Genomic DNA, 16,693 nt, shown 5'->3' on the forward strand with positions numbered 1-16,693 from the left:
GTCGACTTGTGAAAGAGACCTAGGAAGCCGGACCTACGGCCTAGAAAACAGTGCGTTAATGTTCGAAATAAGGCAAACAGAGTATTGGGTTTTATATCTAGAAGTGTAAGTGATAAGAGTGCAGAGGTCTTATTGCAACTATATCTTAGTCAGGCCGCACCTCGATTATGCGGTTCAGTTCTGGTGCCCTTATTATAGAATGGATATCAATTCACTAGAGTCGGTGCAGTAAAGAATGACGAAAATGATTCCGGGACTTAGAAACCTTCCATATCAGGATAGGTTAAAGAAACTTAACTTGCATTCCCTAGAAAGACGAAGAGTGCGGGGAGATATGATAGAAGTATTTAAGTGGGTGAAAGGAATCAATAAAGCGGATATAGATAAAGTTCTTATAATATCCGAGCAGGATAGGACTCGGAGCAACGGATTTAAGTTAGATAAGTTTAGGTTTAGGAGGGAGATAGGAAGAAACTGGTTCATAAATAGGGTGGTGGACGATTGGAACAAGCTTAGCAACTTTGTAGTAAGTGCTGAAACTTTGGAAAGTTTCAAAAGGAGGCTAGATAGAGTCATGGATGATAGAGAGTGGTAGTAACTCTCGACAGGAGCTGCCATGCACAGGCCAACCTATTGCAGACTCCTTATTATCTTATGTTCAGTACTACCTATGGGCCCCATAGCTGGCCAGTCTCACCCTAACGCTCGGCCCGCGAGGTGACCCCGGATCACCAAGCCACACACAACTACCAGCCCCCATCATTGGTGGATGAGTGTCTAGCTCAGTAGGGCTATTTGTGTGGTTGTGTTATTCCACTGGGATCTTCAGAGTTCGTTGGAAAGTACCCCATGGCGGGTGCTTGAGTATCACTCCTGACGACTGAGTGTTGTGGTGGCAGTTGCCCCTGGTTTTAATGGTGCTAAGTTACTGTAAGAGTTGTGTGTTATTGTGTATGTCCATCCAGTAGTGGTGTGAGTATTTTGAACCTGAGGGCATAGTACCAGGTTTCGTCTGTTGGTACATATAACTTTCCCCTACCTCCATTTTAACGTCAAAATAAATACTGTATTTGTATATTGTGTCTCTTATTTACCAACAGTATCTACCGTTATTTCTTCCCTATTACTTGATACTATAATTACATATACCCATGAGCCTCTCGTCACGCTACCAATGGTTGTAAGTATTAAAGTAAAAATTGTTATAAGAGGCACAGGCCCTTATAGCAGTATGACGAGTTTTTTATTTATTGTTTTCAGGGCACTTTTTGAGCTAGGAAGCTGAAATTTGGATACAATAGTGACCAAGTTTACTTTTTTCGTATTGTACACCCCAGCCCCTCCATTCCGCCCTGGCCTGTGTTAAATGCATTTAAGCTTATTCGTTAATGCACATGCCCAATTTCAATCTTGCTAACTGAGTTGGAGGGCCACTCATGAAGCCCACTGATATGAAGGAGAGCCACTCATGTAGCCCACTGAGATGGATGACCACTCAAGTGGCCCACTGAGATGGATGACCACTCAAGTGGCCCACTGAGATGGATGACCACCCAAGTGGCCCACTGAGATGGATGACCACTCAAGTGGCCCACTGAGATGGATGACCACTCAAGTGGCCCACAGATGGATGACCACCAAGTGGCCCACTGAAATGGATCACCACCTGCGGCCCACTGAGATGGATGACCACCAAGTGGCCCACTGAGATCACCATCAAGTGGCCCACTGAGATGGATCACCACTGTGGCCCACTGAGATGGATCACCACTCAAGTGGCCCACTGAGATGGATGACCACTCAAGTGGCCCACTGAGATGGATCACCACTCTCGTGGCCCACTGAGATGGATGACCACTCAAGTGGCCCACTGAGATGGATGACCACTCAAGTGGCCCACTGAGATGGATGACCACTCAAGTGGCCCACTGAGATGGATGACCACTAAAGTGGCCCACTGAGATGGATGACCACTCAAGTGGCCCACTGAGATGGAGGGCCATTCATGCGACTCACTGAGATGAAGGATGTACAATCATGTGGCCCACTCACTAGCTTAGGTTATCCATCATTGATCTAAACTGCACGAGCACCTGGTAACCTGCTTTCTTCCTTCAGTAAGAAAAGACTGGTACTTATGCTTTGACAATTTACTTTTTAAACAAGATATTTCTTTTGAAATAATTTAACTACCCAAAGAAATATTAAGTGGATCCTGGATACACACCAAGAGCATGATTAATTATAATCATATTCAAATAGTTCTTATCTTTTTCATTAGTTTTATTCGCCAGCCTTTATTTCAGCAATGCTGTAAAATAAGATTTCAACTTTTTACGTAAATTTTACTGTTCAACAATAATGAACTTAATTATTAGAACCACACGGTACTTCAAGCAGGCAAGTCGCAACACAGGAACCTAACGTCATTGAGGGCGGTGTCGTCAGTAATGACTCCTTGGTTCTCTTGAACGCGGGTCATGATGCCGCAAACGGCCATCCCTTGACGACAGTGAACTGGACCCAGCCAGTGGCCCCACTTATTGCCCGGAGCCTCCAAGTAATCTGTCTGGTCGATGCAATACAGGCGTAAGGCGTTGGCGGCAGTATTATCTCGAGGACCGTTCTCAGATTCACTCTTTACGACCCAGAAAGAAACGTTAATTGGACTGGTGAGGAAGGCTGGTTTGTTATGGGCACAAAGGAAAATATTAAGGAGTACAAAATATATTCAGTAAAACTCAGAAGACAAAGGAAGCTTTTTAAACATTAATGAATCTGCTAACTGTTTCTAGTCACTGATACTCTGATAGTCATACTTTTAGTCGCAATAACGTTGCTGGCGCTAGTGCGTCTGAAGTAAAACTGTCGGGAAAAGTTACCTTAAGATCGTAACCGTTGATGAAGCCTGAATCACAAACGTGGCCACCCGTCCAGGAACCCTTGTTCGTGCTTAGGGAAGTGATCACACCGTTTGGTTCCGTCAGGAGTGCGACAGAACAGTTGGATGGCGTTGACACTCGTATCATCTTCAATAGCGCCTTGCGGTGGCTGCACCTGGTGGATGCACATCACACATATCTCAAAAAGAAGCTAAGGGCCCGGATGTTCAGAGATAATTGGCATTTCACATACTTTCTTCATCATTCATGTTTCCTAGTTCTTTTAATATCAGTGATTTGCATATATGATATTTTATCTCGCATCAGAAAGAACTTCAAATATGCAAGTTCACCAATTATTTAACACAAAATTCCACAAATAATACTAGTTAAGATCTTACCAGAGAGGCTTTATATATAGAAATATTCATGAAACTCTGCCAACAAATCAGAGACTAAAAATGTTAAACATAAAACAAGATGATAGTTGTGTAAGATGGTAGAATATCCATTACATGTATTTTACTTCGTTTCCATAACAAAGAGATAATTAAATGGTTTAAAATCTGAATACAGTCTGCATTGTCAATAGCAAATTATTTCTGCATTTCTTAATGTTTAATATTAACTGTAGTGATAATAAGTATAAGAAGACAATGATCATGCTAATGTCAGATTATATTTACTGAATGTGATTAAGTGGAAAAATTATAATGTTCAGGAGACTATAACCCTTAAAATAAAGGATATATTATAATAAATGGATGATCAAGTGTATTTTAAAAGAAAAGTCATCCAAATATTTCACTTACAAATATGTTAATATGTATACAGTATATGTAAATTGTAAAATTTATAAATAATAATAAAAAAAGTTAAGATCTTACTTTGATCTCAAAACCAAAAGCGTGAGAGCCCTCGGGGCAGTTCAATATTTCCCCAGAAACCCCAGGTTGTGGAGCCGAGCTGGTGGATGAAGTTCCCTGGGTCTGGCGAGGCCTGTGGATGCCACCTTCACATCACAACATGATACGGTATGGTCACAAATATCAAAAAACGCAAATATTAGTTCAGAATAACCTATACACAAGCTACAAATCCCCAGCACCTTAAAAATTGAATAGCTAAAACCTATACACACACGCGCGCGTCATGGTTCTCTTGCTGCAGTGTTACACAGTTGACCTTTGAACCACGGTACCACCACACATTCATTGCCATCTTGAAACGAACTGATACCAGAGATACGACAATAAAAAGTTCCACCTTATGAAATACCTGTACGTCTCTCGGCTCGCTTGTATCCAACAGAGAAATAACTAAGCTTACCTTAACTCATTTCTGAAAACACGTTTTAATCAACTACTTAATTCTATTTGTACTTTTAGTAGTAATTCCTTCCTTAAAGAGACAAACATTTGAACACCTGCCTATGTTTAGGATACATTGTGGGGTTATGGGTGTTTGGGTTCACACTCAGGATGGGATGGAGAAAGGAAACTCAAAATGTGCTCTCTGTATACATGTTGTATTGGATGTACAATGCAGCTTGGTGCTGGGAAGTGGCAGCGTGGTTACAAGCGTGATGTAGAGAGAGCTGGTTGGTGAGGATGCTCAGAGGAGGACAGCTTGTGGGTCGCCATGCCTGCCGGCGGAGCGAGGGCCGCCAGGCAGGAGGAGGAGGAGGAGGTGTTGCTGGCTGGTTGGTGTAGGTAGAAAAGAGAGAGATCACCACGAGGTCAGGTCTTAAATAGCGTAGGCGTGGCTTAATAGTTGACCCCGCCCGTGGGCGGCGCTGTTGACCTAGACCACGAGAGGCATACACTGGGGAATCTGCGGGGTCGGCTACCAGCGACAAACAGCGTTTGTAGGGGAGAAATCCACTACAATACTCCCTCCTTCCTCCAGGTGGTGTAGGAGACTTGTTGTCTGGTAGGCATGGCACATGTGAGGCAGAACGCGGTGCATCCACATGTGAGCCATAACGGCGATGGTGTGAATGAGCCGCCGCTAGTGGAGGCAACTGTCTAGACACACAAGATCTGTGGGAGAAGAGCGGGAGAGGGTTGTGTGGAGGATGAATGTTGTGTTTTCCTCACACAGGTACAGTCCTCAGATGTTCCTGCTTGTGTGGGCCTGGGTCAGGAGCAGGCTGCACGCAGAAGCGGATGAGGGCTCATGACAGCAGCTGGGTCCACGACAGCAGCAGGGTGCAGGACATTAGCAGGGAGTACCTGAGGGAGAAAAGAGGGGTGTGTTTCCGAACTCAGGCGCAGGCCGCGTCGGCAGGCTGCATCAGGAGAAGCGGCAGGGGGTACTGCTGGGCCGGGGGCGGCGTCTGAGGCAGGACGGGTGTGCTGGGGTCGGTAGGACGTGGTGCTTGGGGCAGGCTTTGGAGCTGGTGTCTGCTTAGAGAAGCAGTGCTGCTCTAGGGTGTCTAACCTGCGGTTTAGAGACAGTAGCTGTAGAGCCAATGAGAGCTGCCTCTGTGGATAAGCCAGTCTTCCATGTTGCTTGAAGACTGAGAGTGATCAGGTTTCTCCTCCATCCTGTGTGAGTGCGAATCTCCGGGGTCACCATTTGTGGGGTTAGGGGTGTTTGGGTTCACAGATGATGGAGAAAGGAAACTCAAAATGTGCTCTCTTATACATGTTGTATTGGACGTACAATGCAGCTTGGTGCTGAAGTGGCAGCGTGGTTACAAGCGTGATGTAGAGAGAGCTGGTTGGTGAGGATGCCAGAGGAGGACAGCTTGGGCATGCCTGCCGGCGGGAGCGAGGGCCGCCAGGCAGGCGGAGGAGGAGGAGGTGTTGCTGGCTGGTTGGTGTAGGTAGAAAAGAGAGAGGTTTCCACGAGGTCAGGTCTTAAATAGCGGGGGTAACGTGGCTTAATAGTTGACCCCCGCTCCGTGGGCGGCGCTGGTTGACCTAGACCACGAGGCTACTCAGCGACAAACAGCGTTTGTAGGGAGAAACCACTACAACATAATGGAAGTCATCTAAAACTGAAAACATTTTAAGGACAACTGTTCCATTTATCCCCGATGATTGAGAAGATGTAATTAGTTTAATTTTAGTTTTGATAATCTATTATTATTTTTGAACAAGTCTGGCGAAAATAAATATACTGTACTCTTACACTAACAGACTGTGGCAATCAGATGAGCTAGAATATGCTGCGTACGTTGCTGAGAATCTCCATTAACATTGAGATGTTTACTACCTCATTGTCCTCTACCTACTACAATTTTTGTCGTAATTCTGCAGGGTGATACGCGCCTAACATCCCTCCTGACTTCTTGTTGGAATTTAAAATTTCCTCAACATAAGTTCTATTATATTGAACCATTATATACTCTTTTGGTACCGCGTATAGGGAAAGGAAAGTATGTCGGAGGAAGCGCGTCTTAAAGTTATTGAACTTAATGTAGATCATCATAGTGCGAACGCCTGGTCACTAGATGGCACATTAATTAAATGGCGGAATTTTGTTTTCTTTTTAAACTTTATTGCTATACTTTACTGCATTTATTTTATCTCACTTTCTCACAGGGAAATGGTTGTCGTAATATTTTAATACATGTTCTGTTTATTTTGGACCAGACGTACTTCTGGGTACTGTATAGGTATGGGACCCAAACACAGTTAATCTTATTCAACCGTGTGCATAGTGGGGAATAACTGCTCAGGTATCAGTGTTCGTTAACAGAAGAAATACTAATTATTATTATTTGATACAGAAACGGAACTATAATGAGTAATTTAACCAATGTCTTTGCTAAATATTCATTTTCTCATAGTATACCCTTAAAAGATACAGAAAATTGTTTTCCTTCTTAAGGACGACTTACCAAACATCATCATTAACTCGAATACGCTGGGTAGCTTCAAACATAGGTTGGATGGACATATGAGCAATAGGAGTTGAGTATAAGTGGGACTGCCCAGTATGGGCCATAAAGACCCGCTGCAGTTTCCTCCATTCTTATGTTCCTTCTAGCAACCATTATCGGATGCATCCCCCAAGTTAATCCTCAATTTATAATTAGTGTTCACTTAAGGATATATAGTGTTCGGTGACCATTTGCTACTTCTCGACTTATTTTACTAACCATGAAACAATTACCTCCCTTGAATCACTTATGGCCAGCAGCTTTTCACGTCATCTACTTACCAGGATGGGGCACCATCAGTGTGACGGACAGTTGCAGGAACATGGTGGATCTCGTTCGTAAAATGATATGAAAACTGTGCGCTCTGGTATTTATATACTGTACCTGCTTTCTGAAATGTTGCCAATTGTTATTATTGGGCCTTATTAATCTTCTTCCCGCAGCCTTTTTAAGGGTAATTTTTATATTATTGTTCAACTCGACACTGCTCATCTACGGGATTCTAGTCTCTCAAATGTAGGCGCATGCATTATTAAGTTTTTGATTAACTTTATTTTATTTAATACAACTGGTGAAGCCTAATTGTGGCGCTCAAGACATTTGTTTAATATTATTTTAGGCAATGAGATTAATGCTTTTATAGAAATTAAGAAGACAAAGGCATCGGGTAAGAGATTATACAAGGCTAGATGTTCTAACATTAATTCTCATGAGTGTAGTGCCAGGTGATGCTTCTCCCACAGAAATCAGGGCCACAGCTGTCACATGGCCTTCATATCTCCAAAAGTTTTAACATTATCAACTTTATGTTTACTGAAACTAAATAAATAAAAGAAATCACCGCCACAAACAAACATTTATATTCACTGGTAACATCAAACCCCAGCAATGTATATAAATTAAATGCTACATTTAATTTATAATTAGACGTTCTTAAACTACAACACGATGATCTTGAATTACAAAATTTAAATAAAATTTTCCTTGTGGAACGTAGAATCGGTGAAAAGTTAAATTAAACTACGACTTTTTCAACAAGACCAGGAAGCGGCTGTAGGAGAGACAATTTTAAAGATATTGTACTGTAATTTTCCAACATGTTATATAATATAAAACGAATTTCATCATTCCATAATAATAACTAAACCGTCGAGGCTTGAAGAAAGGTTAAAAGAAGTGTTTTGAACACTTTTACCTCGATTTTTATAGCTAATCTCTAGATTCTGAGATGGGAGGGGGGTAATTTCAGAAATTATTGATTTTCACCAGAAATAAAGGTCAAATTCGTTCATAACACAAAAAACATTGGAAAAACATAGTTTCAAGTTCGATTTCGTATACCTGTAGTGGCAACAAGTGAAATTTTACCAGTTTGGCTAGGTTTGGTTAAGGTTGGTTAGGTTAAAGTGCATTAGGTTTGGTTAAGGGCAGGCTAGGTAAGCTGAAGGTAGGTTAGGTTAGGTCTGGTTAGGTTAGTTTGGTTGAGGTTAGATTAGGTTAAGTGTTGTTAGGATGTGATAGGATAGGTTAGCTTAACTGAAGGTAGGTTAAGGTAGGTATCTGTCATTTAGTGATTGGGATGCATTCCTGAAAAACTGATCGCCAAGTGAAATGATCACTAAGCAAACAGGAAACGAAAATAATATCCAAACAAAGAAAATGAGGAATGATATTGTAGTGGATTTCTCCCCTACAAACGCTGTTTGTCACAGAGTCAACCCCACGAATTCCCCAGTGTATGCCTCTGGTCTAGGTCAACCACCGCCGCACGGAGCGGGGTCAACTACTGCCACGCCTACCCCCCCGCTATTTAAGACCTGACCTGTGGTGATCTCTTCTACCTACACCATCCAGCCAGCAACACCTCCTCCTCCTCCGCCTGGCTGTCCTCGCCCCGCCGGGCAGCATGGCGACCCACAAGCTGTCCTCCTCTGAGCACCCTCACCAACCAGCTCTCTCTACATCACGCTTGTAACCATGCTGCCTTCCCAACACCAAGCTGCATTGTACATCCAATACAACATGTATACATGAGAGCACATTGTGAGTTTCCTTTCTCCATCCCATCCTGAGTGTGAACCAAACATCCAATACCCCACAATATCAATGGACAGATACCAAATTATCTTGGGAAATTAAGAACCAAGCAGACTGTGAAGAGCCGCAGAAAGATCTCTGTGAGCTTCAAGAACAGTTGAATAAATGGCTCCAAAGTTTCAATGTCACGAAGTGTAAGAGGTTGCACCTGGGACGTACCAACGGTAAGGAGACATATCATATGTCCCAACAGGATGAAGAAACTGCATGAATTGAGAGTTGAATACAAAAAGGACCTGGGTGTATATGTTCTCGAGCCATTGTGACAAGAAGGTGAACCAAGCAACTAAATTATTGGGTCTTATAAGAAGGTCGTTCAGATATCTGAACGGTCCCTCGTAATGATCTTCAAGAGTGAGGTGCTTCCTCACCTGGGGTACAGTAGTGTCACCCCATCTGGTCCCCGAGATATGCTAGGGACTCAGTTGATTGAAAATGTCCAAAGGAGGGCCAGGGGCAGTAATTGGAAACAAAATTTGTTGTCTAATGGTAGACCCTGCTGCCATTTGGCATTACAAAAATTGTGACCACGTCCCAAGTTGCTGATCTGACTTTCTGCCTCATTTACACACAATTACAGGATCTCAATTGTTTTTCTTACTTTGACAACACAACTTATATCTATCGTTTCTCACTATTGACCTTTTTTTTTAAATTAGCACTTATTTATGGTTCTTTGTTATTATTATTAATATTTTTTTTTTTTCAATTTATTATTATTATCATTATAGCTACTCCCCGACTTACGATCTACCTGACTTCTTTCCACCCGCACTTCTGACCTGCCTCAGTCGTACCAAAATTTGGTCAAATTACGTATTTTCGAGTCCCAAAGTCAGTACACAGACAAAATTTTCACCTGTAATTCACTTTAAAATGGCTGGCAAGCTTAAAAGTGAGTGTTTTGTGGTGCAGAGAAGAAAAAGAGACACCCATTTTCGATTTTCTATGTGTTATTTAAGCATTTCCGACTTACGACCTGGATGTTGGTCCCTAACCCAGTCGTAAGTCGGGGAGCAGCTGTTTATATCTTCGCCCCCCCAGGCCCTTATGTGGGTCATTGACCTGTGCCCGGGTGGGCTAATACCCCCCTCCCCGAAAAAAAGACTGGTGCCAGCACTTTGGCACCTCAGCTACCCAGAGAGATTAGAGTGCCTGCAATTACAGTACCTAGTTTATACTACAGACGGGCAAGGGGAGACCTAACTGAAGTGTATAAACATCTCAAAGGGCACTACTCAGGCTGGTGTTCTTACCTGGAGCTGGCGGACTCTTGCCCCACGAGGGGTCACAGCTCAGGGTTGAAGAAGCAGCTAGTCCAGAAAACTCTGAAGGCAAACTTTTTTGGAGTGACAGTTGTGAACTCGTGGAACAACCTGTCAGAGTGTGTTGTGAGGGCACCAAGTATGAGAGCTCTTTCAAGACCAGGCTCGACCAGCACTGGACCAGGATCAGATATATTCAGGAGCCAGTGCATGCCCAGCACTTGCCAACAGTGTGTAACAGAGACGTGACCAATTGCCCAAGCGGCTAACGAGCCGATCAGTGGCGAAGAGGATAAAAGTGAAAGGTAAAAGTAAAAAGTGTAGCGGAATCGCCGACTGGCCAACTTACCACTCAGTAGCACTCAGAGTGGGTGAGGCAGAGCTGTGAGTTATGTTATTGTTTAACTCGTAATTTTGGATAGATATACCTGTACATAATTTTATTTTCATTTTCTTTTATTCTGTTACGTGCACACACAATCATTCATACAGTGTTACAAGCACACACAATCATTCATACAGTGTTACGTGCACACACAATCATTCATACAGTGTTACGTGCACACACAATCATTCATACAGTGTTATGTGCACACACAATCATTCATACAGAATGTGCAAACAAATTAATTATCATAAGGTCAAAACCATAATGGGAATAAACAGCTCTTACATGGTCGGCAGTTAACTGACAGAGTGGGGAGGGGCAGCTGTTCTTTGTGTCCCGTGAAATGATCGCTAAATGGTAATGCAATATTTTTTTCTTTTACTTCTTATTATTAGTTTTATTTATGACGGTATTATTATTTTTATTTATGCACGCGACAGTTCATCCAGGCAGTCACCAAACTGACTCAAGAAAGGTGTGGTTGCTGTTTGTATGCCGTGACGTCACATAGGGGGTAAACCTCGATAAATGATGGGGATAGGTACCTGAAGATCCCATCAATAAGTAAAAAAATATCGTACATATGGAGCATTATAACATGGGGTTCAATGGGATATCTTCCCAGCCAGTCCCTAAACACACATGTATCACCAACAAAAAAATTCCTAAACTTATAAAATCAATAGAAAACAATTAAGCAACACTCACCATATCATGAAGAATAAGCCTGGTCACCAGCATACGTCCCTTGAGACTAAGGAAACTCTTGTAGGTGAAGTGGAGATGTCACTCTGACTCCCACATCCTCTGGGGAGTCTCATGCCAATTCACAATGTCAAGCTTCACCTCAGACATGGTTGCATTGGATGCCTTGGCCTACCCAAACATTTCCAAAGTTACTCTGCTCACTTCATAGTTACAAAAACAAAGCATAAGCACTTGTCACAAAGACAGAGTGAATGATGATAACATAAAAAGAAAGATAGCAGCTGAAACTGCTCACATCATCTTCACAACAACAGAGGTGAAACACTTTCCAGTCACAAACACACAGAAAATGCCACTTCACAGTCACCATAACACAGTTCAAACTAAATGTTAGTGCTGTACACTCACTATAAAAAAACTCACTGATGATAAGTACAATGTACAGTAGCTAAAACAATTATCTGTGCAGGTGGGGGTCGATGTGCTCTGAAATTTTACATGTGACTAGTGACAGTGTAGAGTTACGTGGTATTATGTTGTCAGAGGAAACGTAGCAGCTGGACCCCCCCGGAGCAGTTGGCTGGTTGCTAGGATACTGTCATATTGGAATGCGGATGTAGTTGTAGAGGAGAGATCCATCATAATACCAATATTTATCGTCCATGGTCTCATATTGTTTCCCACAAAGTATGCACAGATAGTTGTTTTTAGCTATTTCATACAGTCAATAATGTGACCAATAATCATTGGGCTACACGATAAAGCTGGGGTGCCATGTGATCTACAAAAGAACTAAGCACAGGACTGCAATCGCCAGATTGGCCGTAATGGCAGTGTCTTTGAGGTGAATATTTCTCGTGACAAATTACTGGCGACTCTCAGCAAGAGATAAGTGAATTGCAAACGTTTAAATACTGTTTCCTTCTAAAATGTCACTGCCTTATGTAGAAAAATATAATTTGCATTGCTGGAATCATTACATGACAACAAATTGAATTTATACAACCCATAGTTTTACTTTTCAAAGATAAAATAATTCCAGCCAATGGATAAATAGATATAGTTAAATGATTTTTTATATTAAATAATTCATAAACCATTGTTGAAGTGGAATCTCGCTGAGCAGGACATCATTATTAAATTTGCCTGTGTATATATATATATATATATATATATATATATATATATATATATATATATATATATATATATATATATATATATATATATATATATATATATATATATATATATATATATATATATATATATATATATATATATATATATATATATATATATATATATATATATATATATATATATATATATATATATATATATATATATATATATATATATATATATATTTGAGTTGGGGAATATGATTCAAGAAGTCTACTCAGATCCAGCAGGCAACAACAATAAAAAAACAAGGAACAATGGGACTATAAAAGGGTAGACAAAGGATGCAGGGTTTTTGTTTGTGTATAATAAAGTACTTATAAATTCCTTAACAAAATATTCAGCTTTTCCTATAATTTACCTTAACCATCACTTAACCCTAAACATTAACAGTATATACATATTTATACAACATAAAATAATTTGGAAGCAAAAGGTGAATGGCGGAAGGCGGCAATATAAAAATTACAAATATTTAAGTCTTGAGCTGAGATAGCTGACAGTAGGCTGAGTATTGTAGAAGGCAGCGGTGGAGTAGTCACTCTGTTGATGAGTTTTCTCAGGATAAGTCCTGTGGTCATTTCAGAGTGAACTGCCCTCTCATCGAACTGGAGCTGATGAAGAAGACTTGTAGGGAGGTGGCGCAACAACCTTGGGATATGGAGAAGGAAACCCGGAGTGGTAACTAAAGACTAGTCATATCTCGTCGTTTTTAAGTCCTAGATGGGCCAACAAGTGGTGCTGGGTAGAGTAGATCAGGATAATAGATGCATGGTGGTTAAGTAGCACACCCCCTCCAAAAAGATCCTCCCGTGGCGAGGCGGGGAGGTGATCACCTAGTGCGTCTGGAGGAAGTAGCTGCATTTCCTTCAGGCTGGGAGGATAAGGAGTCCGCCAATCAGGTTGTCCACCTTTATGTGACGGACTTGTGGGTCTATGGGGCGGCTGGGTGAGAGAGCCCAGCCGGAGGGAGATTACGCTGGTTGGAATGTGGTGGTTTGGTTGACATGATGGGTTATAGTAGACTAGAAGGTTGTTTACGTGAGCAAGACTGGAGGTAACATTCAACATTCTTTATTGCCAACACCAGAGCCAGGAACATCCTTCCTGGTCATGGGGCCGTCCGATGTTTTTCCCGCTTGCCTTGCCTGGCGGAGTGAAATGCGCATACAGGGTGAGGACATCAGTGGATTGGAAAATCCAGTTGTAGAACACTGACCCCCCACTCCAACACACTTCTAAGCATCGATTGCGGAAATGGAAAAACCAAAGAGGCCATAGTCAGAAATTAGACTACAAACTTGACAAGGAAAACTTTTGAAAGGCAGGTGGAAAGACTAGTCGCACCTCTGGTTCCGATGTAAAGGGACCGCCAGAACTTCATTAAGGTCTCATCAGGGGGTCCGACCCGCTGGAAGAGACCCCACTGCAAACAGTCGTGGCAGTACATCCCCAGGAAGCGCTAAGGTTCCTTCCTGCAGTATGGAGGTGAGGAGGGACGAAGATAAAAACTACGTTGTCAACAGATCTAACCATACCATGTAGCGATATATATAAATTGATCACTGAAGGCCGGCCAAAAAGCAGATTTAGCCAGGTTTATAGTGCGAATCCATTCTTGTTCGTCTGACAGTATCTCAAACATACCCAGATATTCGTCGGCAAATCCGACACCACTACAGGTCATCCAGGTAAGCGGCGATCACCTAGGTCTGAATTAAGTGATTGATTGCCCCTCTGGAATCTGGCGGAGCATTAAAAGCCAAACGACATAACCAAATGAAAAAAGACCAAATGGGTGCAATGCTGAATTATTTTTTGCCCTATCGTGAGTCACTTGATAATATCCTTTTTAATGGGTCCGGTACTGATGGTACTGCGCTTTCGTGTCTATTATATCTTCAATCAGGTAAAGGGTGAGGTCTGAGACATTGACTAGTTCGCTACGATATTCAGTGCAATGCCTCAGGTTTTGGAATGAGAAAACAAAGTGAAGCCCAGGGGAGAATTACTAGGCTCAGCTAAGTTATGTTTTAACCAAAGAGTCTACCTCCTTTTCTATAATATCTCTTTTTGTGGATTTAGTCGATATGCCTGATTGCCTAATGGGTTCCATACATCATCTAGAGATTGGCAATATCATGTAAATATACCAAAACCTGGGAGGTCTGGCGTGACTTTAGGAAATGTTTGATATCCTTACATGAATCTTTGCTTGAGATAGTTCAGAACAGAAAATACACATCAATTGTTGAGTATGGGACCAGTAGCAGGGGTTTCTTTAGATAGAGGGGAATCTAAAATTCTCAATAGATCCGTGTCATCTGTCTCCGGCTCCGGCCTAATATGGCTCCATTATGCAATACAGAGTAACTTATGTACTCTGGGGATTTTCCTCTGACTGCCTGGAATGATACTGCATTTCATGAGATTAATGTGAACAGGTGTGATCTTTTCTACGATCAGGAGTATGGATTTCTCTGGTTCAGGGGGAGATAGTTTATTAGCATTGATTTGAAAGTTTGATGGAACCGTTCAAGCAATCTTGGGAAGTGTGTGGGTGGTAAGCCGAAGATGTGCAATATTTTTTGGTCTTTCATCACCTGTTTGATAAAAAAGATGGATGCAGGCTTTATTGAGCTCATCCTTACTAATATGGTCTTATTATACAGAATCTTCTGTGGTAGGGAAGATATTGGAGGTGGTTTTTAGATGAAGAGGGCCCATTCGCACACTCTGTGACGGCGGGGTGACAACACCAAGATGGGAAAAATTGAAGAATAGTTCTTGAGGTCAGTGGGCTTGGAGGTTGACAGGTAAGGGAGAGTCGACTGTCCTTTGGAACCACTAAGATCTCCTACCAGAGTCATTACCCAATAAATGAATGCCACTCACAGAGCGCCAGGATCTTTCCTAATAGCTGTTGCACTTCCCCAGTAATCAGGGACATTGGAGGTGCACTTTTAGCTAGGGATAGGAAAGAATGGGATAAGAGATCTCAAATTAGAACACTCGTCATCTAGAGTAGGTATATCCAGGAATAGTTAAACAGGATGAATTATTACCAACATGCCGATATCGCATCAGTATCTGAATAAAGGAAAAAAACGAAGACCCTATGATTAAAATTTTTTCCCTCTTATGAGTGAATGAAGAAAGATCCTGATAGAGACCTTTTACAGCTGGTGGTTGCTATTCATGAGTTTGATTTTGGGATCCGAGAACTACTTTTTATGATTCGACACTTTGGTGTTTACAAGACTGGATAAATACATGGCCTGGTTTTAGTAAGAACAATAAACTTGGTTTGCATCAAGGGAATGACTGGGTGTGGGACCTTTAGGCCTACCCTCCGCGTCTAAGGATTATCATCAGAGGAGGAGACCCTAACATGCAGGAAGAGTACCACGTTCCCTCGACACAGTGGCTCCACCAACAAGGCGTCTCAGCATCAGCCAGCTCAGCCATGCGCCCTAGAACCAACCTCTCCAGCTCCTCCATGCTTCCTTGACGATGTGAAATGGTATCTTGCTCTTCCACTCCTCAGGACTCACCAAGTTTAACAAATCCTGAAAGGTGGCCGTGAAAACCCTGAATAAATTAGTGTGGGTCAAAAAGAAGATAAGTGGATACCTAGAAAATATCACGTGGTAGATATGAAAGATCCCGGAAATACCCAAGTTATACCTGCAAAATTACGCATGAATATTCATTCTTCAAGGAAGATCCTTAGATAAAGATCTAAGAACTTGAAAGGGAAGGGCATATTACGACATTAATATAAGATCCAGAATTAACAACCCTTAGAAGATACTTGAAACAGGGTGACTTCTCTTCTCCTTCTCCTCCACCCCCAATCTAATTCCCATCATCATCATCAGGGCCTTCACATACACACCTCAAAGTAAGTGTACTTTTCTACCTTTTTGTTGAATTTAGGCAATTTCGGTGAGCTGGAACCAACTACCCCAAAACCCATTGAAACAATGGTTTCGGTTAAGGAGTTTACGAAAGCAACCTGCTTGAACAATTGTGCTCGTTAACCGAGGAACTACAATATGTATGATGTATGTATGAAAAAATATATATATATATATATATATATATATATAAGTGCCTTCAAGTAAGAATTTTGTGTTGCAAGTGCGTGTCAACAGCACTTCCTGCTCGCTCTGGGCTGTGTCCAGCAGCTTCAAACAAAACATCTTTCATCACTAGTCACTTCTTACCAACACTCCAGACAATTCTCCAACTATGCTACAATGAAAGCTGAATG

General features: G+C 41.8%; 1 protein-coding gene across 1 annotated transcript; it reads right to left on the reverse strand.

Moving 5' to 3' along the window:
- Nucleotides 1-2,270: 2,270 nt before the first annotated feature.
- On the reverse strand, nt 2,271-3,890 carry LOC121874661 (vitelline membrane outer layer protein 1 homolog). Its single transcript, XM_042378892.1, has 3 exons — nt 3,770-3,890; nt 2,883-3,057; nt 2,271-2,638 (listed from the first exon to the last, which is right to left on the reverse strand). The coding sequence occupies exons 2-3, from the start codon at nt 3,027-3,029 to the stop codon at nt 2,393-2,395; spliced, it is 393 nt and encodes a 130-aa protein (XP_042234826.1). The 5' UTR covers nt 3,030-3,057; nt 3,770-3,890; the 3' UTR covers nt 2,271-2,392.
- Between the last annotated feature and the right edge of the window lie 12,803 nt (nt 3,891-16,693).

The sequence above is a fragment of the Homarus americanus genome, unplaced genomic scaffold (genome assembly GCF_018991925.1).
Source record: "Homarus americanus isolate GMGI-L3 unplaced genomic scaffold, GMGI_Hamer_2.0 scaffold34360, whole genome shotgun sequence".
Classification (NCBI taxonomy): Eukaryota; Metazoa; Arthropoda; class Malacostraca; order Decapoda; family Nephropidae; genus Homarus; species Homarus americanus.